Here is a 27,999-nt window from a genome sequence, read left to right as displayed (position 1 = left end):
TCGGGCTGCCCGGGCTGCCCAGGGCTCACGGGGCCGCCCCGGCGGGCGGGAAGAGCCGGGGCGGGCGGCGGCGGCGCCATGGAGGATGAAATGCCCAAGACCCTGTGAGTGGGGAGGGGGCGAGACCGCCTATTGTTCCCGGCTCCGCGGGGAGGGGCGGCCCGGGGTCGCCTCACGGACGGGCCCCCTTCAGAGCTCCGCCGCGGACCCTCAGCCGCCCGCAGTGCTGCGGGAGCGACCCCCGCCCGGGGCTGAGGGGGAAGCCGGCCCCCTCCGGCAGCGAGGGGAGCCCGGCTCCCGCGGTATTCCTGCCCTTTCCCCGTTCCCAGTGCTGGGCACCGCCGGCCTACCCTACGCTCCGGGCGTTACCCTGGGCCTCCAGCTCACATCTGGAGGGACAGGGGTGTGTGGAAGCTGTGTGTCCCTTCCCCAGTACATCCTAACTCACATCTGGAGACAAAAGGGGTCTGGAAGGTGTGTCCCCTTTCCCAGTCCATGTCAGGTCACATGCGGAGGGAAAAGTGGTCTGGAAGGTGTGTCCCCCCCTTCTGCTGGTTAGAAAGGAGGTCTGGAAAGTGTGTGTCTCTCTCCCCAGCCCATCCCAGGTCACATCTGGAGGGAAGGGCAGTGTGGAAGGTGTTCCCCCTCCCTGGCACATCCACGCTCACACCTGGAGGGAAAGGGGTGTATGCCCCCCTCCCCAGTCCATCCCAGCCCATGGCAGGGGATGGAACTGGATGATCCGAGTCTCTTCCAGCCCAAACCATTCCCTGGTGAGGATCCTGTCATTCTGCCTGAGCCATGCAGGTTTTTGTGAGCTGGATTTTGCCCTGGGGGGTTCAGGGGGCAAACAGCTGGAGCCCCACTGCCCTGGCCAGCAGCACAGAGCAGGAGGTGCCCATGAATCCAGTGTTCAAAGCATTCTCTGAACCTGTTTCTTCCCAGTGAGTGAATTACGAAGCCACGTCAGGGCAGGTTTAGGTTGGATTTTAGCAGCAGGTGCTGGTGCTGTGCACACCTGACTCTGTTTCGCACAGCTCCTGGGCTGTGTTTCCCTCCTTTTCCCAGGCAGGTGTTACCTGGAGTAGCTTTCCCTCGTTTGCATCAAGGGAATCAGGCTCCAGTGTCCCCATCCCACCTCTAGAAGCCTTGTTCTCCAGTGCCAGCAGGAAAGGCAGGAGGGAGAGAGGGAATCATCCCAAGGTGAGGGAGTGTTGTGCCCTTGGACTGCTGCCCCTCCCCAGGGCTTGAGAAACGACTTGGCCGAGTGACCACAGGACAGCAAGACCCTGACGTGCCTCACCCCAGCTGTCCTGAGCACTGACCACTCTCTGCTTCCCCGGTCCCGGTGTTTTCCCACCTTTTGGGAGCTATTCCTGGCCTCTGCAAACACAGGGCCGCCGTGTGTTTGTGTGTTTATGTGGGAAGATGTTTTCCCCCCATCCCGAGGGTGCTGCGGGGCCGGGCGGCCTCGGCGTGTGCCGAGTGATGCCTTGGGAAGGCTGAGCTGGAACAGAGCCTGGACAGAGCTGAGAGAATAAAGTGGATATTTATTGAAAGGCTTTTAGGGTACACTTTGGGCAGGACAAGAGCTTGGCCAGGGCTGCACCCCAGGAGGACCCAGAATGGGCACAAAATGGACAGGTGGTCATGAGATCTCACACTTTTATCAGTTTTGGTCCATTTGCACATTGGGGTTTAATTGTCCCATTCCAGCTCCAGGCTGTGAGGTCCTATCCCTCTCGTTCCTCCCTCCAGCCACCGCTGTTTGTGCTTTGGGCTGAAAGTTGTCCTTGGTGTGCAGCAGGAGCAGGATTTGTTTTGTGTCCCTGCTGTGTGCAGAGCTGAGTGACCCTGAGTGTGAGCTCAGAGCTGCAGCACAGAGTCTGAAAAACATGGAAGATAAAATTTAAGGCATCACAAGGAATCCACGTCCCTGTCCTGGAGCATGTGCTGCTGGTGACGGATGGGGAGTCACTGAGGCTGGAAAAGGTTCCAGGAGCACCGAGTCCCACCTTAAAACACAGCTCAGGGCTGAGCAACACGCAGGGTGGGATTTCTCTGACTCCCTCCCAGTGACCTTCTGGGGTCACACGGGGATTGTCACCAGCTGGGTGTCACAGCCCGGGTTTAGAAGGTCCAGTCAGAGGCAGAAGGTACAGCTCAGGTGATCTTTAGTGGATGTTACATCTGCTCACAGGAAGGCTTCTGTAGGATTTCTACTCCAGAAACCCCTCCAAGGTGTGGATTTCGGGGCTCCCTCACTTGTGTGGCCCCCAAAGCCCTCTGCACCCTGTTTTTCCCTTCCCACACACACTCCTGGATGTAACTCCTTGTTTTTGCCTTTTCCGCCTCACCCGTGTCAGTGAGGAGTGGTCAAAGGCAAAAAGTGCAGCTAGCTAAAGGTGATCTTTAAATGTTAAATGGATGTTAAATCTTGAAACGTTTAGCGGGTGTTAATTCTCTGCTCACTCGGGGATTTCTGTAGGATTTCTGCTCCAGAAATCCCCCCTGGGTGTGGATTTTGGGGCTCCCTCAGCTCCCTCTGCACCCTGTCCTTTGCATCCTTGCCACATTCCCGTTGTTTTTCTGGAGCAGGCTGCAGACACTCCTTGGTTTTGCCATCTCCACCTCGCCCGTGTCTGTGAGGGGGTGTGCAGAGCCCCGTGTTCCCTTAGGAGCTGTTTTTCCCCGTGTGAATGAATTCCTGGAGAGGCAGCTCCTTCTCCCACAGGCTCTTCCCTTCCTTGAAAGCCACTTTTCAGCAGAGCAGTCAGGAGGCAGCCTCGGAGGTGCCAGAGTCCTGTTGTTTGTGTTTTCCACGGCTGCACGTGGGATACGTGTGCTAAATTAAATTAATTTGTGGTCTGAAGCGCGCACAAGCGCTGGCAGCAGTTGGGTTTGGCTTCTCCGCATGAACTTGGATGACACAACCCTTCATCTGCAGGGTCGTCAACCAACTCGTTAATTGGATTCTCGTCCAATTAGCGGGAAAGAGAGGGGTGGGAAGGTGCAGGAAGAGCCAGGACCGAGCTCTCCTGGTGTCACCTGGCTGCTGGGCTGTTGGTGTGCCCAGGACAGGCTGCACACGTGCTGGATCCTGTCTGTGCAACGTGGAGCCGCAGCAAAATTCCACGGAAAAGTCAGGGAACGTGGCACGGAGCGGGGTCACGGCTCTGGGTGTTCTCCACCCGCCTTGGACACAGATATCCCTGCAGCGGATCCTTTGGGAACGCACAGATTCGTGGGGCTGTTGGGAATCACTTCCCTAAAACCGGCTGATCCCGGTGCTGAGGTCAGGAATATCTCAGGAGACGCCCGTTCCTTGGGATGAAATCCCATCAGTGCAGGGGTTCACACCCTGCTTGGCAACCTTCCAGTCACAAATTCATTCATTTATACCCAGGAGGTCACGCAAGGCTCGTCGCTCTGGTGCTTCCACGGATTTGTTATCCAGATAATTATAATATTTTGAAAAGGGAATTAAAGAGAGGCTTTGCTGGTTCTGCTCTGGTTAGCTGGGTGGTGGTGGGTCAGAGGTTGGACTCCATGATCTTGGAGCTCTTTTCCAGCCTCTCTGATCCCACTCTCAGCTGGACTTGCTGGAGGGATAAATGTCCTCTTAGGGTGTTAATTTCCTTAATGAAGTGCTCTAACCCCTCCTTTTTTTGGAGGTTTTAAGGAAAATTCTCAGAAGTGCAGGAATCGCTCACTTAGAGCCAGACAAAGCCTGTAAAGGGCTTTTAAACCCCAATCCTGCCTTCTGCCTGAAACAGTTGCCTAAAAATCAACACAGAGCTCCTGTATGAGCCATTCCTGGCAGAAACTCCCGCATAACCAGACCTGGGAGCATCGCTCCGGCAGCAGCAGGAGCGTGAGCAGAGCTTGGGTTTGCTCCTGGTTGTTTTCTGGCAGCAGCTCGGGGGCACCGGGGCGAGTTCAGGGCTGGGATTTGGCTGGGATTTTTTAATTTTTTTTTTTTTCAAGGTTTTAAGGAAAATTCTCAGAAGTGCAGGAATCTAGAGCCAGACAAAGCCTGTAAAGGGCTTTTAAACCCCAATCCTGCCTTCTGCCTGAAACAGTTGCCTAAATAATTAACACAGAGCTCCTGTATGAGCCATTCCTGGCAGAAACTCCCGCATAACCAGACCTGGGAGCATCCCTCCGGCAGCAGCAGGAGCGTGAGCAGAGCTTGGGTTTGCTCCTGGTTGTTTTCTGGCAGCAGCTCGGGGGCACCGGGGCGGTTTCAGGGCTGGGATTTGGCTGGGATTCCCGCGGCAGAGGTTTCCCACGGAGCGTTCCTCGGGGGCTGAGGTTTCTCGCTGGGCTTTTTATAAAAATCCCATGACTTGGGCTCAACAACAACAACAGCCCGTGGGTCACGGATGGGCTTGGTGGCCAAGGAAGCCAAAATCCCAGGTGGGAGCCGGGATTTGGGATGTGTTTGTGCTTGGGGAGGCTGATCCTTGCCCGAATTGGGGACGCGTGCGCTCCGGCACGTTGGCGCTCGGGTGTTCCAGGCAGATCTGGTGCTTCCAAAACCTGAGGCCTTCGGAAGGAGCCGACCAAATGTCGTGTGAAACGTGGACAAAGAGCAGCCTGAGCTGCTGGGGCGGCTGGGAAGTGGAGCTGGGGCAGGGATGATGGTGTAGGGATGTGGGAATTGGAGTATGTGTACTGGGAAACCAGTATGGGATATGGGAACTGGAGTGTCGGTACTGGGAAACCAGTATGGGATATGGGAATTGGAGTGTCTGGACTGGGAAACCAGTATGGGATATGGGAACTGGAGTTTGTACTGGGAAACCAGTTTGGGATATGGGAGCTGGAGTGTCTGTACTGGGAAACCAGTATGGGATATGGGAACTGGAGTGTCTGTACTGGGAAATCAATTGGTGTAGGGATATGGGAACTGGAGTGTGTGTACTGGGAAACCAGTGTGGGATATGGGAACTGGAGTTTCTGTACTGGGAAATCAATTGGTGTAGGGATATGGGAACTGGAGTGTCTGTACTGGGAAACCAGTGTGGGATATGGGAACTGGAGTTTGTACTGGGAAACCAGTATGGGGTATGGGAATTGGAGTGTCTGTACTGGGAAACCAGTTTGGGATATGGGAACTGGAGTGTCTGTACTGGGAAACCAGTATGGGATATGGGAACTGGAGTGTCTGTACTGGGAAACCAGTGTGGGGTATGGGAACTGGAGTGTGTGTACTGGGAAACCAGTGTGGGATATGGGAACTGGAGTGTCTGTACTGGGAAACCAGTGTGGGGTATGGGAACTGGAGTGTCTGTACTGGGAAACCAGTATGGGATATGGGAACTGGAGTGTTGGTACTAGGAAACCAGTGTGGGATATGGGAACTGGAGTGTCTGTAGTGGGAAACCAGTGTGGGGTATGGGAACTGGAGTGTCTGTACTGGGAAACCAGTATGGGGTATGGGAATTGGAGTGTCTGTACTGGGAAACCAGTTTGGGATATGGGAATTGGAGTGTCTGTACTGGGAAACCAGTTTGGGATATGGGAATTGGAGTGTCTGTACTGGGAAACCAGTTTGGGACATGGGAACTGGAGTTTGTACTGGGAAACCAGTTTGGGATATGGGATTTGGAGTGTTGGTACTAGGAAACCAGTGTGGGATATGGGAATTGGAGTGTCTGTACTGGGAATTCGGTGTAGGGATATGGGAACTGGAGTGTCTGGACTGGGAATTCGGTGTAGGGATATGGGAATTGGAGTGTCTGTACTGGGAAACCAGTGTGGGATATGGGAATTGGAGTGTCTGTACTGGGAAACCAGTCTGGGATATGGGAACTGGAGTGTCTGTACTGGGAAACCAGTCTGGGATATGGGAACTGGAGTGTCTGTACTGGGAATTCGGTGTAGGGATATGGGAACTGGAGTGTCAGTACTGGGAATTCGGTGTAGGGATATGGGAACTGGAGTGTCTGTACTGGGAATTCGGTGTAGGGATATGGGAACTGGAGTGTCAGTACTGGGAATTCGGTGTAGGGATATGGGAAATCAGTTTGGAAGGTCAGGTTCACGGAGTCGTGGAATCCTGGAATGGTTTGGGTGGGCAGGGACATTAAAGCCACCCAGTGCCACCCACTGCCGTGGGCACGGGCACCTCCCACTGTCCCAGGCTGCTCCAGCCTGGCCTGGGACACTGCCAGGGATCCAGGGGCAGGCACAGCTCCCCTGGGAATTCCATCCCAGCCTCGTTCCATCCCAATATCCCATCTCCCTCCTCCCTCAGGCAGTGGGAAGCCGTTCCCCCTTCTCCTGCCGCATCATCCCTGGTCCCAAACCCCTTTGCAGGTTCCTGTGTGTCCGACATCCGTGCCCACCACTGTGTTTGCCCCTCAGGTACGTGGGGAACCTCTCCAGGGACGTGACCGAGGCTCTGATCCTCCAGCTGTTCAGCCAGATCGGACCCTGCAAGAACTGCAAGATGATCATGGATGTAAGAGCCTGAACCCTCTGATCTCCCTCTTCCTCAGAGCTGCTGGCTCCAGGCTGTGCTCGTGGCGCTGGGAGTTCCTCTGGAAACAACAATTCCAAGGGCACAGCCACCTTAAATAAATCTGGAGATGCACTCAGGTGTTCTTGGCATCGTTTCTGCACGTGCCTGGTGGTACATTTAAGGGTGGGTGGACATGGAGAGGGACAGCGATCTCATTAAATCATGGGAGCATTGCAAATGGAATTTTAAAAACTCTTTACCATAGTTTTACCTTTCTAAAGCGGAATTGAAAGATCTGGGAACATTGTTAGTCCCTGTAGAGTCAGCACACCTGTCCACATGGGGCTGCTGAGAGGGACAGCGAGCTCATTAAATCATGGGAGCATTGCAAATGAAATTTTAAAAACTCTTTACCATAGTTTTACCGTTCTAAAGCGGAATTGAAAGATCTGGGAACATTGTTAGTCCCTGTAGGGTGAGAACACCTGTCTGTTGAGGTGTCAGCAGTCAGAGGCTGAGCAGAGCAGCCAGAGTCTGGGTTTGTATCCCAAATCCCGGGTTTGTATCCCAGATCCTGGGTTTGTATCCCTGATCCCGGGTTTGTATCCCTGATCCCAGGTTTGTATCCCTATCTCTGGGATTGTGTCCCTAACCCGGGGTTTTTATCCCTAACCCTGGGTTTGTATCCCAAATCCCGGGTTTGTATCCCAAATCCCGGGTTTGTATCCCTAACCCCGGGTTTGTATCCCTGATCCCGGGTTTGTATCCCTAACCCCGGGTTTGTATCCCTAACCCCGGGTTTGTGTCCCTAACCCCGGGTTTGTATCCCTAATCCCGGGTTTGTATCCCTAACCCTGGGTTTGTATCCCTAACCCCGGGTTTGTATCCCTAACCCCGGGTTTGTATCCCAAATCCCAGGTTTATATCCCTAACCCCGGGTTTGTATCCCTAACCCCGGGTTTGTGTCCCTAACCCTGGGTTTGTATCCCTAATCCCGGGTTTGTATCCCTAACCCTGGGTTTGTATCCCTAACCCCGGGTTTGTATCCCTAACCCCGGGTTTGTATCCCAAATCCCAGGTTTATATCCCTAACCCCGGGTTTGTATCCCTAACCCCGGGTTTATATCCCTAACCCCGGGTTTGTATCCCAAATCCCGGGTCTGTATCCCTAATCCTGGGTTTGTATCCCTAACCCCAGGTTTGTATCCCTAACCCCGGGTTTGTGTCCCTAACCCCAGGTTTGTGTCCCTAACCCCGGGTTTGTATCCCTAATCCCGGGTTTGTGTCCCTAACCCCGGGTTTGTGTCCCTAACCCCGGGCTGTGCCCCTAATCCCGGGTCTGTATCCCTAACCCCAGGTTTGTGTCCCTAACCCCAGGTTTGTATCCCTAACCCCGGGTCTGTATCCCTAACCCCGGGTTGTATCCCTAACCCCGGGTTGTGTCCCTAATCCCGGGCTGTGTCCCTAATCCCGGGCTCGTGTCCTGTCTCAGACAGCTGGCAATGATCCCTACTGCTTCGTGGAGTTCTACGAGCACCGGCACGCGGCCGCAGCGCTGGCTGCCATGAACGGCAGGAAGATAATGGGTAAGGTAAGCTGCCGTGCTCCGGGGTGAGTCTGGGGGGCAGAACCGCCTGTGCCAGGGGGAAACCCTGCAGGGAGAGGAGAGGGGGCTGCAAACGTCAGAGTCTCCGTTGGGGGAGATCCTAGCGGGACACGGCTGGGGAGGGGCTCAGGGTGGGGGGAGAAGGGGCTCAGAGTGTGGGGAGGAGCTCAGAGTGTGGGGAGGAGGGGCTGAGAGTGTGGGGAGGAGTTCAGGGTGTGGGGAGGAGGGGCTGAGAGTGTGGGGAGGAGTTCAGGGTGTGGGGAGGAGAAGTTCAGGGTGTTGGGAGGAGTTCAGGGTGTTGAGAGAAGTTCAGGGTGTGGGGAGCAAGAGTTCAGGGTGTTGGGAGAAAGTTCTGGGTGTTGGGAGGAGTTCAGAGTTGGGAGAAGTTCAGGATGTGGGGAGAAGGAGCTCAGGGTGTTGGGAGAAGGGGCTCAGAGTGTGAGGAGGAGTTCAGGGTGTTGGGAGAAGGGGCTCAGAGTGTTGGGAGGAGAAGTTCAGGGTGTTGGGAGGAGTTCAGGGTGTTGGGAGAAGGAGTTCAGGGTGTTGGGAGAAGAAGCTCAGGGTGTTAGGAGAAGGAGTTCAGGGTGTTGGGAGAAGTTCAGGGTGTTGGGAGGAGTTCAGGGTGTTGGGAGGAGTTCAGGGTGTTGAGAGGGGTTCAGGGTGTTGGGAGAAGAAGTTCAGGGTGTTGGGAGAAGAAGTTCAGGGTGTTGGGAGAAGAAGTTCAGGGTGTTGAGAGAAGGAGTTCAGGGTGTTGGGAGAAGGAGTTCAGGGTGTTGAGAGAAGGAGTTCAGGGTGTTGAGAGAAGGAGTTCAGGGTGTTGAGAGAAGGAGTTCAGGGTGTTGGGAGGAGTTCAGAGTGTGGGGAGGAGGAGTTCAGGGTGTTGGGAGAAGGAGTTCAGGGTGTGGGGAGGAACTCGGAGCTGAGGATGTGGGACTGGGAGAAAGATCACAGAATTCCAGAGTGGTTGGGGTTGGAAAGCCCCTCTGGAGATGATCCTGAGCCAAAGTTCATTCAGAGCAGGGTGCACAGGCTAGTGCCCAGGCAGGGTCTTGATGTCTGCTGAGGAGGAGATACCACAGCCTGCTCCAGGCCTCAAAGGGAAGTTTTCTTTCACATTTTCCTTCTTTTCCTCGTATTCAGGTGGAACCTCCCACGTTTCAGTCTGTGCCCTTTGTCCCTTACCCTGTCACAGGGCACCACTGAGCAGAGTCTGTCCCCATGCTCTTCACAATCACCCCTGAGACATTTGGATGCCATTCCCTGTGTCCTGTCCCTCCAGCCCTTGTCCCCAGAGCCCCTTCAGAGCTCTGAGCTCTCCCTGGAGCCTTCTCCTCTCCAGGTGAGCCCCCAGAGCAGGGGAGCTCCAGCCCTGGTAACTGAAGAACAAACCTCCCTAGAAAAACGTCTTAACCTTGAGTTTTAACCCCAGCCTTGCACACGGGGTCAGATCTGAGCGCGGGAGCTGTCTGAGCTTTTTGGGATTTGCCAGATCTGACGTGTGATTCCCATCTGCAGGAGGTCAAGGTCAACTGGGCCACCACCCCCAGCAGCCAGAAGAAAGACACCAGCAGTAAGTGTCGCCTGTGCCCCGAGCTGTGCGAGTCCTGGAGCAGAAATGCACCACACGCAGCTCTGGGGGAACGGTTTTGGTTGGGATCCTAATTATTTATTGTGTTTGTGCTAATTAAACTTCAGGGCAGATCTGATCTTTGCCATCCCACAGCGTTCACAAGGTAATTGTGTCTTCTTTCACATCAAATTGTGGATCTCCAGGGTGTTCCCTGGGGTTTTTTTTTTTTGTTTGTTTGTTTTCCATTTAATTTTTATGGGAGGACTTCCCTTCTATTTCCCTGTAGCACTTGATGCAAACCCGTGGCTGCTGTGAATTTAAACCCAAACCTGGGCACTTGTGAATTATAACCCAAAATGCCTCGTTCTGTATTTTTGGTGCACATTGAGAATCTCCCTCAAGGGGCATCCAGGCTCCTTCCAGAAGGGCTTCCATCACTCCCTGCAATTTCTGTGGAGAAATTCTTGGAATTTTAGGCTGGTGGGGCTAAAGCCCATCAAGTGCCTGAGGAGGTTTGGTGCCTGCTGGGGCACAGCTCAGTCTGTGTCACACATTGTTGGACTGAGGTGGAAAACTCCTCGGATTCAGGCCTTCAGTGCCTGTTTCTCCTCAGGAAGGGATCCCCTTTCCACGCTGAGCATTCCGAGCTTTCCCTGGCAGTGTCCCAGCTCGGGTTGGAGCGCCCTGGCAGGGTGGCACCGGCTGGGTTTAAATCCCTGCCCACCCAGACCATTCCAGGATTCCGCATCACAGCCCAATGCTGGCATGGGGAGAGAGAGATTTTCCTGGACTCGGGGCACACGAGGTATAAATACTCTCAGATCTGTGCAGTAAATGCTGGCAGGCCTTAAAAATTTGTAAAATCCAAGGTACAAACGCTTGTCCTTCAAATCCCTGCTGGTGGCACTGCCAAGCACGGGGTCTGTCAGGAGCAGCAGGAATTCTGAATTCTGCTCTTCCTGCAGCATCCAGTCTGGGGTTTTGTGGCATTTAATAAGCATTTTTGTGCTTTTTAATAATGTGTTTTGAGCGACAGCTGGAGTTTTAATAAAGAGGTTTTTAAGAAGAGGGGTTTTTTTGCCTCTGCTCTGCTCTGAGGTTTCAGCCACTAAATCCTCCTTTTTTCCCCCAAAGACACACGAGGTGTAAACAACCTCGGATTTGTGCAGTAGATGCTGGCAGTTGTTTCTTTAGCCACTAAATCCTCCTTTTTCCCCCCAAAGACACACAGGGTGTAAACAATCTCGGATTTGTGCAGTAGATGCTGGCAGTTGTTTCTTTAGCCACTAAATCCTCCTTTTTTCCCCCAAAGACACACGAGGTGTAAACAATCTCGGATTTGTGCAGTAGATGCTGGCGGTTGTTTCTTTAGCCACTAAATCCTCCTTTTTTCCCCCAAAGACACACAGGGTGTAAACAACCTCGGATTTGTGCCGTAGATGTTGTGGCAGTTGCTGCTTCAGCCACTAAATCCCGCTCTCTCTTTTGCTTCCCAGACCATTTCCACGTCTTTGTTGGAGACCTCAGCCCCGAGATCACAACTGAAGACATCAAAGCCGCCTTTGCTCCCTTTGGCAGAATCTCGTAAGTGCTTTTTTGGGGCAGAACAAGGTGTCTCCTGGGTGGAGCAGCTTTGTGCTGGTGGGTGAGTGACGGCGTGGCAGCGCAGGGAGCGCGCTCCCGCTCACGCTGCCGCATCCTCTCTGCACCCCCAGCAAAGCTGCAACATCCAGATCCTCACCTGGGCTCTGCATTTCCCTGCCCAGGGACCCTTGGCACTCTGGATTTTTGGTTCCAGCCGCCCAGCGTTTTTCTCATTTCCCTCAAAGAGAGCCTTTTTGCAGCGTGCCCTTGTCCTGAGGCCCTACACGTTTGTCCAAACCCTTTGTGCCAGGGAGCTGAGCTGCTCCCAGCAGGGCAGGGATGTCCCAGGGAGCTGTCCCTGCCAGCCTGTCCCAGCCAGGAGCAGTGCCTCCATTCCATACTCCAAGGGGAAACCATGGGTTTTCATCCTGGTGTTGTCTGTGCTGGCCACTGGAGTTTCGTGGTTGGGTAGTGAAGCGTTTAATTGAAGCAAGTTTGGAGTTTGTTGTTTGGGTTTTGGGTTTTTTTCCTCCTCGAGAGTTCCAGTTTATTCCTCTTCTCATGCCAGCTTGATTTGCTTTTATTAGGAGGTTTGAAAAGTTCTACAAATGTGGGGTTTGCTTCAGGCATCTCCTGAGGGCAGCTGAGGGTCGCTGGGGAGTGCAGAGAGAGGGGCTCTGGATGGAAGGGATGGGGGTCCAGGGATTTCATCCTCTGGATAGAAGGGATGGGGATCCAGGGATTTCATCCTCTGGATGGAAGGGATGGAGATCCAGGGATTCCATCCTCTGGATAGAAGGGATGGAGATCCAGGGGTTTCATCCTCTGGATGGAAGGGATGGGGATCCAGGGATTTCATCCTCTGGATAGAAGGGATGGAGATCCAGGGATTCCATCCTCTGGATAGAAGGGATGGAGATCCAGGGGTTTCATCCTCTGGATGGAAGGGATGGGGATCCAGGGATTTCATCCTCTGGATAGAAGGGATGGAGATCCAGGGATTTCATCCTCTGGATGGAAGGGATGGAGATCCAGGGATTCCATCCTCTGGATAGAAGGGATGGAGATCCAGGGGCTTCATCCTCTGGATGGAAGGGATGGGGATCCAGGGATTTCATCCTCTGGATGGAAGGGATGGGGATCCAGGGGTTTCATCCTCTGGATGGAAGGGATGGAGATCCAGGGATTCCATCCTCTGGATGGAAGGGATGGAGATCCAGGGATTCCATCCTCTGGATGGAAGGGATGGGGATCCAGGGGTTTCATCCTCTGGATGGAAGGGATGGAGATCCAGGGATTCCATCCTCTGGATGGAAGGGATGGAGATCCAGGGGTTTCATCCTCTGGATGGAAGGGATGGAGATCCAGGGATTTCATCCTCTGGATGGAAGGGATGGGGATCCAGGGATTTTATCCTCTGGATGGAAGGGATGGAGATCCAGGGGGTCTGGATGGAAGGGATGGAGCTACAGGGAATTTTCTTCATCCTCTGGATGGAAGGGATGGGGCTGCAGGGGGTTCATCCATCCTCTGGCCAGGTGTGGCTGCAGGGAAGGGATGAGGCTCCAGGGAATCCATCCTCTGGCCAGGTGTGGCTGCAGGGAAGCCCTGAGGGGCTGCAACAGCTGGAATGATACAGGAGGGAGGCAGGAGCAGGCAGGGTGTTGGTGAGAGGGTTTCCCCCTCCCTGGTGTCACTGAACACCTCCCAAAAGAGTCCCCAGAGCCCCCAGATTCCCTCCTGAGCCCTGAGCTGGGCCAGGCCCTTTGTCCCACCTTCCCTGGAAGAGTTTTCTCCCCACGAGAGCTGTCCCTGCCCGGTGCTGGTGGGGAGGGAGCCATCCAACCTGAAACTCAAGTTTTTCCCCCCCCAAAAAAAAAAAAAAAGCCAAATTCTCCCTTTTGAGCTCTCGTTCCAAACCCCAAAAGACCCAGATTTTCTCCTTATTTAAATTTCACCCAGAAAAACGAGGGATTGGCTGAAGGGACTTGTCCAGCTGCGCTTCATCACTGAGCAGGCTCTGCCAATGCGCTGCTAATGGAATATTTCCTGATCGTTTTCTTTTCATTTGAGTCTTTACTGGTGCTGAACTAATTTTTATTGATGAACCCGAGGCGCGATCAGCACGGAGAGAAACGGGGCCGATTCTCGGCCTCTGGCTGCTTGGAATCCCTGTCAGACATCCTCTCCCTCCCTTGGTGCTCACTCTGCTCATGTTTTCACTCATCCTGGAGTCTTTATTCCCAATTTTTCAGGTGGGAGGAAGTAGGGATGAGTGTTTCCCCCTTCTCCTCCCAAGCAAGCCCAGCTCAGCTCCTCAAAGCGACTTTTCTGGGCAGTTTGGGACGCTGGATCCAAACTCTGGGAAGGTTAAATCAGAAGAGGAATGGGGATCCAACAGAGAACAGATATCCCTGCTGCTTTGGAGAGGGATTTCCCTCTGTGGGCGCCAGAATTACTGTTAATTAGGCTTAAAACCTCCGAGCCTTAATGAGCTTTCTGCTCTCTGTGGCTTCTCAGCGCTGTGCTCTGTTGGTTTCTCTGCCCACTCTCACTTCCACGATTCCCTGACTTTTTTCTTGGCTGTTCTAAAGAATGGACAGAATTCCGTGGCAAACCACTTCATCTCCACAGTTCACAGTGGAGGAATGTTGTGGTTTTATTTGCCTTTGTCCATTTTATTCCTTTTTCCCCTCTGTTTTTTTGTTTTTTTTTTTTCCCTGTTCCCCGTAGTTCCAGTCACTCCTGTTTGATAATGACGGCTGATGCGTGCTTCTAAGGCTTGAAATGTGTTTTGTTTTCTTCAGTAATTTCTGAAATACCAAAATTTACAGCCCAAAAAAAGGGGGTAACAAGCTGACCTGAGAATTAAATCCCCCAACAGGCGACGTACGCCATTCAATTCCTATTTTTTCATCATTATTTACGTTTTCCATTCATTTCTATTTAACATTTGCAACGAGCACGCAGGGATGCGTTGGCAAATAAATAAGATTTTCAAACTCGCGTGGCTCCAAGCTCCTGCAGCGACCTGGAGCAGCTGCTCGGTGCCTTTTCCTGGCTGCAGGAGCCGGCTGTAAAACGCAGCCGTTTCTTTCAGAAACTCTTGATTTGCAGGTTTGAAGTTGAATTTTGCTCCTCTGGCCGGGCTGTGTGTGGACAGGGAGTTGTTTTGAGCGTGGTGCTGGTGGAGGGGAGGGGAGAGGAGAGAGGTGGGGCTGAGCTTTGTCCCCTTTGTGCTTTTAGGGACGCGCGGGTGGTCAAGGACATGGCCACGGGCAAGTCCAAGGGCTACGGCTTCGTCTCCTTCTTCAACAAATGGGTAAGAGCCCTTGGGTGGCTTCCTCAGGAAATGGGTGAAATCCCTTCATTTCCGTCTGAATAAATGCGTGAAATCCCTTCATTTCCATCTTAATAAATGAGTAAAATCCCTTCATTTCCTCCCTCAATAAATGGGGAGAATCCCTTCATTTCCTCCTTCAGTAAATGGGTGAAATCCCTTCATTTCCATCTTAATAAATGGGTAAAATCCCTTCATTTCCTCCCTCAATAAATGGGGAGAATCCCTTCATTTCCTCCTTCAGTAAATGGGTGAAATCCCTTCATTTCCATCTTAATAAATAGGTAAAATCCCCTTTTTTTTCCTCTTCATAAATGGGTAAAATCTCTTCGGTTTCCTCTTCATAAGTGGGTAAAATCCCTTCATTTGCCCCTTCTGTAAATGGGTGAAATCCCTTCATTTCCTTCCTCAAAAAATGGGTGAAATCCTTTCATTTTCCTCTTCATAAATAGGTGAAATCCCTTCATTTGCTCCTTCAGTAAATGGTTGAAATCCCTTCATTTCCCTCTTCAAAAAATGGGTGAAATCTCTTCATTTCCTTCATCAGTAAATGGGCAAAATCCCTTCATTTCCTTCATCAGTAAATGGGTAAAATCCCTTCATTTCCCTCTTAATAAATGGGCAAAATCCCTTGATTTTCTTCTTCATAAATGGGTAAAATCCCTTCATTTCCTCCCTCAATAAATGTGTAAAATCCCTTCATTTTCTTCTTCATAAATGGGTAAAATCCCTTCATTTCTTCCCTCAGTGAATGGGTAAAATCCCTTTATTTCCTTCTTAATAAATGGGTAAAATCCCTTCATTTGCTCCCTCAATGAATGGGTAAAATCCCTTCATTTCCTTCTTAATAAATGGGCAAAATCCCTTTATTTCTTTCTTTAATAAATGGGAGAGAGCCCTTTATTTCCTCCTTCAATGAATGGGTAAGATCCCTTCATTTCCCACTTCAAGAAACGGGTAAGATGTTAGATTCCTTTAAAAAATGGGAAAGCTTCCTTCATTTCCTTCTCCAGTAAGTGGGAAAGATCCCTTCACATTCAATAAATGGGTGTGATACCTTCATTTCCTTCTTTAATAAGTGGGAAAGATCTATGTTTCTTTCTTTAGTAAAAGGATTAGATCCTTTCATTTCCCTCTGTAATAAATGAGGTCCCTTCATTTCCCTCTCCAATAAATGGGGAGATCCCTTCATTTCCCTCTCCAATAAATGGGGAGATCCCTTCATCTCCCTCTCCAGTAAATGAGGAGATCCCTTCATTTCCTGCTCCAATAAATGGGGAGATCCCTTCTTTCCCTCTCCAATAAATAGGGAGAGATCCTTTCATTTCCCTCTGTAATAAATGAGATCCCTTCATTTCCCTCTCCAGTAAAAGGATAGATCCCTTCATTTCCATCTCCAATAAATGAGATCCCTTCATTTCTCTCTCCAGTAAATTAGGATATCCCTTCATTTCCCTCTCCAATAAATGGGGAGATCCCTTCTTTCCCTCTCCAATAAATGGGGAGATCCCTTCATTTCCTGCTCCAATAAATGGGGAGATCCCTTCATTTCCTGCTCCAATAAATGGGGAGATCCCTTCATTTCCTGCTCCAATAAATAGGGAGATCCCTTCATTTCCATCTCCAATAAATTAGGAGATCCCTTCATTTCCCTCTCCAATAAATGGAGAGATCCCTTCATTTCCCACTCCTATAAATTAGGAGATCCCTTCATTTCCCTCTCCAATAAATTAGGAGATCCCTTCACTTCCCTCTCCAATAAATGGAGAGATCCCTTCTTTCCCTCTCCAATAAATGGAGAGATCCCTTCATCTCCCTCTCCAATAAATGGGGAGATCCCTTCATTTCCCTCTCCAATAAACTCATGATCTCTGTCGCACTCTGCGTCTTCCCCAGCTGATTTTCACTTTGATTTCCCTGACTCTTAACAGGGGGAGGATTCTCTCTCTGTTTATAAATCCACAGAAATCGCACAATTCCAGAAGGATTTGGGTTGGAAGGATCTTAAACCCCATCCAGTGCCACCCTGCCACGGGCAGGGACCCCTGCCACTGTCCCAGGGTGCTCCAAGCCCCGTCCAGCCTGGCCTGGGACACTGCCAGGGTCACTCAGGAGAGCAGCAGGGTCACCCCTGTGGCTGTGTCCTGCAGGAAGAGGTGCCAGCAGTGGGGACATTCCCAGGGTCACTCAGGTGGCTGTGTCCCACAGGAAGGGGTGGCAGCAGTGGGGACATTCCCAGGGTCACTCCCGTGGCTGTGTCCCACAGAAGGGGTGCCAGCAGTGGGGACATTCCCAGGGTCACCCCTGTGGCTGTGTCCCAAGGGAAGGGGTGCCAGCAGTGGGGACATTCCCAGGGTCACTCCCGTGGCTGTGTCCCACAGGAAGGGGTGCCAGCAGTGGGGACATTCCCAGGGTCACTCCCATGGCTGTGTCCCACAGGAAGGGGTGCCAGCAGTGGGGACATTCCCAGGGTCACTCCCGTGGCTCTGTCCCGCAGGAGGGGGTGCCAGCAGTGGGGACATTCCCAGGGTCACTCCCGTGGCTGTGTCCCAAGGGAAGGGGTGGCAGCAGTGGGGACATTGCCAGGGTCACTCCCGTGGCTGTGTCCCACAGGAAGGGGTGCCAGCAGTGGGGACATTCCCGGGGTCACTCCCATGGCTGTGTCCCAAGGGAAGGGGTGCCAGCAGTGGGGACATTCCCGGGGTCACTCCCATGGCTGTGTCCCACAGGAAGGGGTGCCAGCAGTGGGGACATTCCCAGGGTCACTCCCGTGGCTGTGTCCTGCAGGAAGGGGTGCCAGCAGTGGGGACATTCCCAGGGTCACTCCCGTGGCTGTGTCCCAAGGAAGGGGTGCCAGCAGTGGGGACATTCCCAGGGTCACCCCTGTGGCTGTGTCCCACCGGAAGGGGTGCCAGCAGTGGGGACATTGCCAGGGTCACCCCTGTGGCTGTGTCCCACAGGAAGTGGTGCCAGCAGTGGGGACATTGCCAGGGATCCAAGGTCACTCCCATATTTCTGTCCCACAGGAAGGGGTGCCAGCAGTGGGGACATTCCCAGGGTCACTCCCGTGGCTGTGTCCCAAGGGAAGGGGTGCCAGCAGTGGGGACATTCCCAGGGTCACTCCCGTGGCTGTGTCCCACAGAAGGGGTGCCAGCAGTGGGGACATTCCCAGGGTCACTCCCATGGCTGTGTCCCAAGGGAAGGGGTGCCAGCAGTGGGGACATTCCCAGGGTCACTCCCATGGCTGTGTCCCACAGGAAGGGGTGCCAGCAGTGGGGACATTGCCAGGGTCACCCCTGTGGCTGTGTCCCACAGGAAGGGGTGCCAGCAGTGGGGACATTCCCAGGGTCACTCCCGTGGCTCTGTCCCACAGGAAGGGGTGGCAGCAGTGGGGACATTCCCAGGGTCACTCCCGTGGCTGTGTCCCACAGGAAGGGGTGCCAGCAGTGGGGACATTCCCAGGGTCACCCCTGTGGCTCTGTCCTGCAGGAAGGGGTGCCAGCAGTGGGGACATTGCCAGGGTCACTCCCATATTTCTGTCCCAAGGAAGGGGTGCCAGCAGTGGGGACATTCCCAGGGTCACTCCCGTGGCTCTGTCCCACAGAAGGGGTGCCAGCAGTGGGGACATTCCCAGGGTCACTCCCGTGGCTGTGTCCCACAGGAAGGGGTGCCAGCAGTGGGGACATTGCCAGGGTCACCCCTGTGGCTCTGTCCCGCAGGAGGGGGTGCCAGCAGTGGGGACATTGGGGTTTTTCTCTCCCTGTCTCTCCTCCAGGACGCCGAGAACGCCATCCAGCAGATGGGGGGACAGTGGCTCGGGGGCCGGCAGATCCGGACCAACTGGGCCACCAGGAAACCCCCTGCTCCCAAGAGCACCTATGAGAGTAGGTGCCCACCCTGTGCCCCACCAGCTCCTGGCCTGGGGGATCCCAGAGATTTTGGGGACCTCAGAGCCCATCCCTCCCCACCCTGGGGCGCCTGTCCCTATCCCAGGATGCTCCAAGCCCCGTCCAGCCTGGCCTTGGGCACTGCCAGGGATGGAGCAGCCACAGCTCCTCTGGGAATTGCATCCCAGCCCCACCCCACCCTCATTCCTACCCAATATCCCATTTAAATCTCTGTAAATTAATTTAAATCTCCCTAAATCAATTTAAATCTCCCTTTTCCCAGTGGAAGCCATTCCCTGTGTCCTGTCCCTCCATCCCTCATCCCCAGCCCCTCTCCAGCTCTCCTGGAGCCCCTTCAGGCCCCACAAGCAGCTCTGAGCTCTCCCTGTGAAGATTCCCAGCTCGTTCCCAACATCCCGTTCCACTCAGGACCAAAATCCCGCCAACAATTCCCACCCCATCTCTTCCAGCAAACACCAAACAGCTGTCCTACGACGAGGTGGTCACTCAGTCCAGCCCCAGCAACTGCACCGTGTACTGCGGGGGCGTCACCTCGGGCCTCACAGGTACGTGCGGCCCCGCGCCGTGCCGGCTGTTGTCAGCGTGAAACACAAAGAAACCACACGCAGACAAGAGATTTCTGCACAGGTTCTTCTGATCCAGCTCCCAGCTGAAAGGGCGGAGAGAAGAGACCCCTTTGTTTATTCTTTTACTTTTATACATTTGTGGGTCTAGCAGAAGATTGGCTTTGTGGGGTTTCCACCCCTCAGCCTCAGTGGCCAGACGAATTGTTAGTTACAACTGTTTTCAGGTTAGAAATACGCAAACAAAGGACAAAGAATGAAAAACAAAGGATTTGTTTATATTACTTCCGTGAGAAAGGTAGAAAAACTGCTCTAATATTCTACAGTAACTAAAAGATCTGACTCCATTTATGAAAATCAAAAGGCTAATAAAGAAACTCAGAAAAACCAGGGTAACGAGCTGTCCCCGTGCCGCCCGCGTGCCTCACGCTGCTCTCTGTCCTTCCTGCTCCAGAGCAGCTGATGCGCCAGACCTTCTCCCCCTTCGGGCAGATCATGGAGATCCGAGTGTTCCCGGATAAAGGTTACTCCTTCGTCAGGTGGGAAATGGTTCTTGAGGCTGGGGTTTTTTTTTTTTTTGTTCTCTCTGGTTTTCTTCAGGGAGGTCCCAGCTCTTTACAGGTTTCCTTCCTCGGTTCTGAGGAGGGATTATGGCCATAAAAAAGGGGAAGATCCCCAAAATTTTGTTCCACTTGGGACAGGGCCCTTCAATCACCACAGAGAATTCACTGAACCCTCCCAGGTTAGAGGGGTTTTCCTTCCTCCAGGGAGGGATTATGGCCATAAAAAATGGGAATAATCCCTCAAACCACTTGGAACAAAGCCCTTTGTCACATGGGAAAGTCCCTTCATTTCCTTCTCCTATAAATAGGGAGATCCCTTCATTTCCTTGCAAGGAATGGGGATTTCCACCTTTCCCATTTAGTAAAAATTAGTAAAAAAATCAATTTAAACATGAAAAAAAAAGCGAAAAAACCCAAAACGTTGACTAACCTTAAACATTTAGTTTAAAAAAAAAAAACAGTTAAAATCAATTTTTAAAAATGTTAAATAGTTTAAAAATTAATAAACTGACTAATCTCGCCCATTTAGTAAGAAAATCAGCGGGGGAAAAAAAAAGCCATTAAAAATAATAATCATAAAAAAAAAAATAGTAAAAAAAAAATCAATAAATCAACCGAATTCCCCGATTTATTTAGGGAGAACCAGGGCATGGAGTCATTCCCGAGAAATATCCCAGGAAACGTTCCCAATTCCATCCCGACAGGTTCAATTCCCACGAGAGCGCCGCCCACGCCATCGTCTCCGTCAACGGCACCACCATCGAGGGCCACGTGGTGAAGTGTTACTGGGGCAAGGAGACGCCCGACATGGTCACCCCCGTGCAGCAGGTCTGGCGTCACGGGCACGGCGCCGCCGTGGTTAATCGCCCGGTTAATGGGCCCGGAAGTGGGAACGGGACGGGCGGAGGGAGGGACGGTGGATGGATCGTGGATGGGGGATTATGGATGATGGATGGATGGATGGATCGATCATTGATGGATCATAGATAGATCATGGATCATGGATGATGGATGGATGGATGGATCATTGATGGATCATAGATAGATCATGGATGGTGGATGGATGGATGGATCATTGATGGATCATAGATCATGGATGGTGGATGGATGATGGATCATGGATGGATGGATGGATCATTGATGGGTCACTGATGGATCATGGATGGTGGATGGATGATGGATGATGGATCATGGATGGATGGATGGATGGATCATTGATGGATCATAGATAGATCATGGATCATGGATGATGGATGGATGGATGGATCATTGATGGATCATAGATAGATCATGGATGGTGGACGGATGATGGATGGATGGATGGATCGTTGATGGATCATAGATAGATCATGGATGATGGATGGATGATGGATGGATGGATGGATCATTGATGGATCATAGATAGATCATGGATGGTGGACGGATCATGGATCATGGATGGATGGATGGATGGATCATTGATGGATCACTGATGGATCATGGATGGTGGATGGATGATGGATCATGGATGGATGGATGGATGGATCATTGATGGATCATAGATAGATCATGGATGGTGGACGGATCATGGATCATGGATGGATGGATGGATGGATCATTGATGGATCACTGATGGATCATAGATGGTGGATGGATGATGGATCATGGATGGATGGATGGATGGATCATTGATGGATCATAGATAGATCATAGATGGTGGACGGATCATGGATCATGGATCATGGATGGATGGATGGATGGATGGATCATTGATGGGTCACTGATGGATCATAGATCATGGATGGTGGATGGATGATGGATCATAGATGGATGGATGGTGGATCATGGATGGATGATGGACGGATGGTGGATCATGGATGGATGATGGATGGATGGTGGATCATGGATGATGGATGGCTGGATCATTGATGGATCATAGATAGATCATGGATGGTGGATGGATGGTGGATGGATGATGGATAGATGATGGATGGATGGATGATGAATGATGGATGGATGGATGGATCATTGATGGATCATAGATCATGGATGGTGGATGATGGATGATGGATGGATGGATCATGGATGGATGGTGGATGGATGGATGATGGATGATGGATCATGGATGGATGATGGACGGATGGTGGATCATGGATGGATGATGGATGGGTGATGGATGGATGGTGGATCATGGATGATGGATGGCTGGATCATTGATGGATCATAGATAGATCATGGATGGTGGATGGATGGTGGATGGATGATGGATCATGGATGGATGGATGATGGATGATGGATCATGGATGGATGGTGGATGGATGATGGATGGATGGTGGATGATGGATGGATGGATGGATGGGTGATGGATGGATGGATGATGGACGGATGATGGATCATGGATGGATGGATGGAAGATGGATGGTGGATGGATAATGGATGATGGATGGATGATGGATGGATGATGGATGGGATACTGGGAAAGGATAGGTGGGATACTGGGAAGGGTTTGATGGGATACTGGGAAAGGTTTGATGGGATATTGGGAAGGGTTTGATGGGATACTGGGAAAGGATAGGTGGGATACTGGGAAAGGATAGGTGGGATACTGGGAAGGGTTTGATGGGATACTGGGAAGGGACAGGATGGAATTCCCAGCAAAGCAGCCCTGGGAGCCTCCCTGTCCAGCTCAGAGCAGCCATGTCCTGTTGGGGGGTGAGGATTCCCGATGTCCCCAGCTCCTCACCCGGGCCCCGTGCGTGTCCCCAGGGCCAGCTGAGCTACCCACCGGCCTACGGGCAGTGGGGGCAGTGGTACGGCGGTGCCCAGCTGGGCCAGTACGTGCCCAACGGCTGGCAGGTGCCCACCTACGGCGTCTACGGACAGGCCTGGAACCAGCAGGGCTTTGGGTGAGTCCTGGAGGGGTTATCCGTGGTTTTGGGTGAGTCCTGGAGGGGTTATCCATGTTTTTGGGTGAGTTCTGGAGGGGTTATCCATGTTTTTGGGTGAGTTCTGGAGGGGTTATCCGTGGTTTTGGGTGGGTCCTGGAGGGGTTATCCACGTTTTTGGGTGAGTTCTGGAGGGGTTATCCCTGGTTTTGGGTGAGTCCTGGAGGGGTTATCCATGTTTTTGCGTGAGTTCTGGAGGGGTTATCCGTGGTTTTGGGTGGGTCCTGGAGGGGTTATCCATGGTTTTGGGTGAGTCCCAGGGGTTTATCCACGTTTTTGGGTGAGTCCTGGAGGGGTTATCCATGGTTTTGGGTGAGTCCCAGGGGTTATCCATGTTTTTGGGTGAGTTCTGGAGGGGATATCCATGGTTTTGGGTGAGTCCTGGAGGGGTTATCCATGGTTTGGGGTGGGTCCTGGAGGGGTTATCTGTGTTTTTGGGTGAGTTCTGGAGGGGTTATCCATGTTTTTGGGTGAGTCCTGGAGGGGTTATCCGTGTTTTTGGGTGAGTTCTGGAGGGGTTATCCATGTTTTTGGGTGAGTCCTGGAGGGGTTATCCGTGGTTTTGGGTGAGTCCTGGAGGGGTTATCCGTGGTTTTGGGTGAGTCCTGGAGGGTTATCCACGTTTTTGGGTGAGTCCCAGAGGGTTATCCGTGTTTTTGGGTGGGTCCTGGAGGGGTTATCCGTGGTTTTGGTTGAGTCCCAGGGGTTTATCCATGTTTTTGGGTGAGTTCTGGAGGGGTTATCCGTGTTTTTGGGTGAGTCCTGGAGGGGTTATCCGTGGTTTGGGGTGGGTCCTGGAGGGGTTATCCGTGGTTTTGGGTGAGTCTCAGGGGTTTATCCACGTTTTTGGGTGAGTTCTGGAGGGGTTATCCATGGTTTTGGGTGAGTCCCAGAGGGTTATCCGTGTTTTTGGGTGAGTTCTGGAGGGGTTATCCGTGGTTTTGGGTGAGTCCTGGAGGGTTATCCACGTTTTTGGGTGAGTCCCAGAGGGTTATCCGTGGTTTTGGGTGAGTCCCAGAGGGTTATCCGTGTTTTTGGGTGAGTCCTGGAGGGGTTATCCGTGTTTTTGGGTGAGTTCTGGAGGGGTTATCCATGTTTTTGGGTGAGTTCTGGAGGGGTTATCCGTGTTTTTGGGTGAGTTCTGGAGGGGTTATCCATGTTTTTGGGTGAGTCCTGGAGGGGTTATCCGTGTTTTTGGGTGAGTTCTGGAGGGGTTTATCTGCGTTTTTTTCACCTCTGGGAGGGGATTTCTGCACCTCAGAGGTGCACCAGGGTGGGGACAGCCCAATGAGGTATCGGATGAATCCAGAGCGTTTTTACCCCGAATTTTCTCCCTTTTGAGAAGTGATTTTTGCTCCTCAGAGCCTCATCAAGGTGGGGACACCCCAGCAGGGGTTTGGATGAACCCACGACATTTTTATCCCAAAGTTTCTCCCTTTTGGGAAGTGATTTTTGTACCTTGGAGCTGCACCAAGGTGAGGCCATCCTAACAGGAGTTTGGATGAATCCAGAACATTTTTATCCCAATTTTTCTCCCTTTTGGGCAGCGATTTTTGCTCCTCAGAGCCTCATCAAGGTGACGACACCCCAGCAGTGGTTTGGATGAATCCAGAGCGTTTTTATCCCAAATTTTTGGGAAGTGACTTTTGCACCTCGGAGCTGCACCGACGTGAGGCCATGCTAACAGGGCTTTGGGTGAACCCACAACATTTTTATCCAAATTTTCTCCCTTTTGAATAGGGATTTTTGCACCTCAGAGCTGCAACAGGGTGGGGACACCCCAGCAGGGGTTTGGATGAATCCAGAGCGTTTTTATCCAAATTTTTCTGCCTTTTGAGAAGTGATTTTTGCACCTCGGAGCTGCAACAAGGCGAGGCCATGCTAACAGGGTTTTGGGTGAACCCACAACATTTTTATCCAAATTTTCTCCCTTTTGAATAGGGATTTTTGCACCTCAGAGATGCAACAGGGTGGGGACACCCCAGCAGGGGTTTGGATGAATCCAGAGCGTTTTTATCCAAATTTTTCTCACTTTTGAGAAGTGATTTTTGCACCTCGGAGCTGCACCGAGGTGAGGCCATGCTAACAGGGCTTTGGGTGAATCCAGAACACTTTTATCCCAAATTTTCTCCCTTTTGAATAGGGATTTTTGCACCTTGGAGTTGCAGCGGGGTGGGGACACCCCAGCAAGGCTTTGAGTGAACCCACAACATTTTTATCCCAAATTTTCTCCCTTTTGGGCAGCAATTTGTGCTCCTCAGAGCCTCATCAAGGTGGGGACACCCCAGCAGGGGTTTGAGTGAACCCACAACCTTTTTATCCCAAATTTTCTCCCTTTTGAGAAGTGATTTTTGCACCTCGGAGATGCAACGGGGTGGGGACACCCCAGAAGGGGTTTGGATGAACCCACAACCTTTTTATCCCAAATTTTCTCCCTTCCAGACACCAACCACCCCTCCTCCAACCCTCACGAAACGCCCCACCTCAACAAAACCCCACCAACCTCCCAACGCCCTCCCCTCCCAAACCTTCAGGAATCCTTTCCCGACTCCAGGATCTTTTATATATAAATACATATATTTTATTTTATTTTTCCCCCCTCCCCAAACCAGGCAGAGCCAATCGTCGGCGCCGTGGCTGGGCCCCGGTTACGGCGTGCCGCCGGCGCAGAACGGCGCCGTGGTGCCGGCGCAGCCCGGCTTCCGCGTGGGCTTCGAGACGCCCTGAGCTCGCGGGGACGGCGCAGGCGGAGCCGGAAGGCGGCGGAAATTTCTCTCCCCAGAAGAAAAAGAAAAAACAAAACCCCGCGCGGGCGTCGGGCGGTGGAAGCGTCGAGGGGTTAATTCGACTTTTTTGGGGGTGGGTTTAGCGTTTTGGGGGTTTTTTTTAAATTTTTTTAAATTTTTTTTATTTTTTTAAGTTTTAATTTTTTGGTTTCGGTTTGATTTGGTTTGTTTTGGTTTAGTTTGTTTTGGTTTTTTTGTTTTGGTTTGTTTTGGTTTGTTTTGGTTTGTTTTGTTGTTTTGGGTTTTTTGTTTTGGTTTGGTTTTTTTGTTCTGGTTTGGTTTGTTTTGGTTTGTTTTGTTGTTTTGGTTTTTTTGTTCTGGTTTGGTTTGTTTTGGTTTGTTTTGGTTTGTTTTGTTGTTTTTGTTTTTGTTTTGGTTTGGTTTGTTTTGGTTTGTTTTGTTGTTTTTGTTCTGGTTTGGTTTGTTTTGGTTTGTTTTGTTGTTTTGTTTTGGTTTCTTTTGGTTCGTTTTCGTTCGTTTTGTCTCGTTTTTGTGTTTTGGTTCGGTTCGGTTTGGTTTTTTTTTATTCAGAAACACAAATCGCAGGGACTTTCGCTGCCTTAGCTGAGAATCGGGGCAGGAATTGCACAAAGTCATCGTTGTGGGGAAGGAGGGGGGGGTTTATTTGTAAATTTTTAAATTTTTTCGGTAATTTTTTGGTGATTTTTTAAATTTTTTTGGTAATTTTTATTTTTTTTTAATTTTTTTGGAAATTTTTTAATTTTTCGGTAATTTTTTGGTCATTTTTAAATTTTTTTTGGTAAAATTTTTTTGGTAATTTTTTTTTTTCCCCGGTAAATTTTTTTTGGTAATTTTTTAATTTTTTCGGATTTTTTTTTGGTAATTTTTTTATTTTTTCGGTAAATTTTTTTGGTAATTTTTTTATTTTTTCTGGTAAATTTTTTTGGTAATTGTTTTACTTTTTCAGGGTTTTTTTAATTTTTTTTTTATTTTTTCAGTAAATTTTTTTGGTAAGTTTTTTTTTCCCCCCAGTAATTTTTGGGGTTATGGGTTGTTTTTTTTTTAGGGTTTTTTAAAATGTTCTGTTGTTTTGTAATTGTGTTGCTTTGTTTTGTTGTTTTCTGGGGGTTTTTTAAATTTGTTTTATTTTGTAATTTGTTTTGTTTTGTTCTCTTGTTTTTTGCGGCCGTTTTTAATTTTTTTTTATTTTGTAATTCGTTTCGTTCTCTTTTCTTTTGTTGTTTTTTTGTTTGTTTTTTTAATTTGTTTTGTTCTTTTGTTTTTTGGGGTCTTTTTTTTGTTTTGTTTCGTTCTCTGTTTTTGGGGGGTCATCTTTTATTTTTTTATTTTGCTTTTTTTTGTTCTGTTTTGTTCTTTTGTTGTTTTTTGGGGTTGGTTTTTTTTGTAAATTTTTTTTTTCTGGAGAGGTTTTTTTTTCCCCCCTCAGCAAAAAACCAGGAACAGCTGGGGAAAAAAAAAACCAACAAAAAAAAAACCCAAAAAGAAGCCAAAAGTGTGAGAATCCTGGAGCTGCCTTCAGCCTCACACCCTCTTTTAAAGGAGCCTCCAGCGAGGGGAGGTTTTTTTAATTTTTCACAAGACAAATCCTTCGTTTACATAATTTTTTTTAATTATTTTTCGGTGGATCTCAGTGCGTTTTTCGGGGGTCGGGTTTTTTGCCTTATGCTGGGGAAAAAATTTTTTTAAATAATAATAATAATAATAATAAAATTAAATTTAAAAAAGGGACTTGAAAGTTCCCAGCTCTCCCCACGTGAGCCAAAGCTTCCCGCCCTTGGGACAGCAAAATTCCTGTTGCTAAAACGTGACAAATCCCTCCGGGCCTTGGTTGGTTGGTTGTTTTTAATTTTTTTACTGATTTCTACATTTTCCTGTACTGATTCTGTAAAATATTAAGAGCAAACTGAAGAATTTTTTTGCACAACCGTCGGCCACTTTTGTACGTTTTCCTTATTTAAGGGTAGGACACGGGAGTCTTTTTGATGTGATTTATGCCTCGAATCTTCCCCCCTTTTTAATTTTTTTTTTTTTTTCTTTTTGTGGATATGAGATAGCTCTTGGAAATAGAAAGTTTTTAATCCGTTGTGTAAAATCCCCTGAGTAGCCCAGGTGTGTTTCACGTGGGAGTGAAAGTGAGACGAGCTCCCAAACCTGATCTGTCAGAGGCCAAAAAACGCCCTTTTCTATCCTACCTCTCGCCCAGCCTTTTAAAAAAAAAAAAAACAAAAAAAACACAAAAAAACTCACAAAAATGGAAAAAAAAAAAATACGAAAAGCTTTTTTTTTTTTTAAAAAAAAAAAAAAAGGAAAAATGAAAAAAAAAAAAACCACCTGAGCTGCTTGCGTGCTGTGTTTTGTGGGGTGGTGGCACAGGGGGCGGGTGGAGCTGGTGGGATTTGGTGGGGGAAAAAGCGGAATTTGGGGGGGGGAAAGGCGAAATTTGGGGGGAAAAGGTGAAATTTGGGGGGGAAAAGGCGAAATTGGGGGGGAAAGGCGAAATTTGGGGTTAAAAGGTGAAATTTGGGGAGAAAAGGGGGAATTGGGGGGGGCCTTCTCGCCGCAGGGGCTGATGGGAATTGTAGTCCAAGCGTCCTCGGCGTGCTCGCACTGCCTTGGACTACAACTCCCAGCAGCCCTCGCGGCGCAGCACGTGGTGCCAGCGGACCAATAGGAGCGCGCCGGTGGCGGAAGTGGCGCTCCCCTC

At 50.6% G+C, this 27,999-nt stretch overlaps 1 protein-coding gene across 1 annotated transcript; it reads left to right on the top strand.

The window, feature by feature from the left end:
* Positions 1-11: 11 nt before the first annotated feature.
* Positions 12-25,254, top strand: TIA1 (TIA1 cytotoxic granule associated RNA binding protein). The gene is made up of 12 exons (XM_040087585.1): positions 12-104; positions 6,373-6,469; positions 7,962-8,060; positions 9,591-9,645; positions 11,142-11,229; positions 14,476-14,551; positions 18,345-18,453; positions 18,927-19,022; positions 19,495-19,579; positions 20,308-20,431; positions 22,349-22,488; positions 25,140-25,254. Exons 1-12 carry the CDS (start codon positions 79-81, stop codon positions 25,252-25,254), a joined length of 1,110 nt encoding a protein of 369 aa, XP_039943519.1. The 5' UTR covers positions 12-78.
* The last annotated feature ends 2,745 nt before the right edge of the window (positions 25,255-27,999 follow it).

Source organism: Hirundo rustica, chromosome 28 (genome assembly GCF_015227805.2).
Source record: "Hirundo rustica isolate bHirRus1 chromosome 28, bHirRus1.pri.v3, whole genome shotgun sequence".
NCBI classification, from domain to species: Eukaryota; Metazoa; Chordata; class Aves; order Passeriformes; family Hirundinidae; genus Hirundo; species Hirundo rustica.
The sequence above is the reverse complement of the archived record's forward strand: the minus strand, read 5'-3'. Positions and strand labels throughout refer to the sequence as shown.

What these genes read in the sequence shown, in the direction of transcription:
- TIA1 (XM_040087585.1), top strand. Translation starts at nt 79, where the DNA reads ATGGAGGATGAAATGCCCAAGACCCT. An exon ending in GATGAAATGCCCAAGACCCT is followed by an intron (nt 105 to 6,372) that starts GTGAGTGGGGAG and finishes TTTGCCCCTCAG; the next exon opens with GTACGTGGGGAACCTCTCCA. An exon ending in GCAGGAAGATAATGGGTAAG is followed by an intron (nt 8,061 to 9,590) that starts GTAAGCTGCCGT and finishes TCCCATCTGCAG; the next exon opens with GAGGTCAAGGTCAACTGGGC.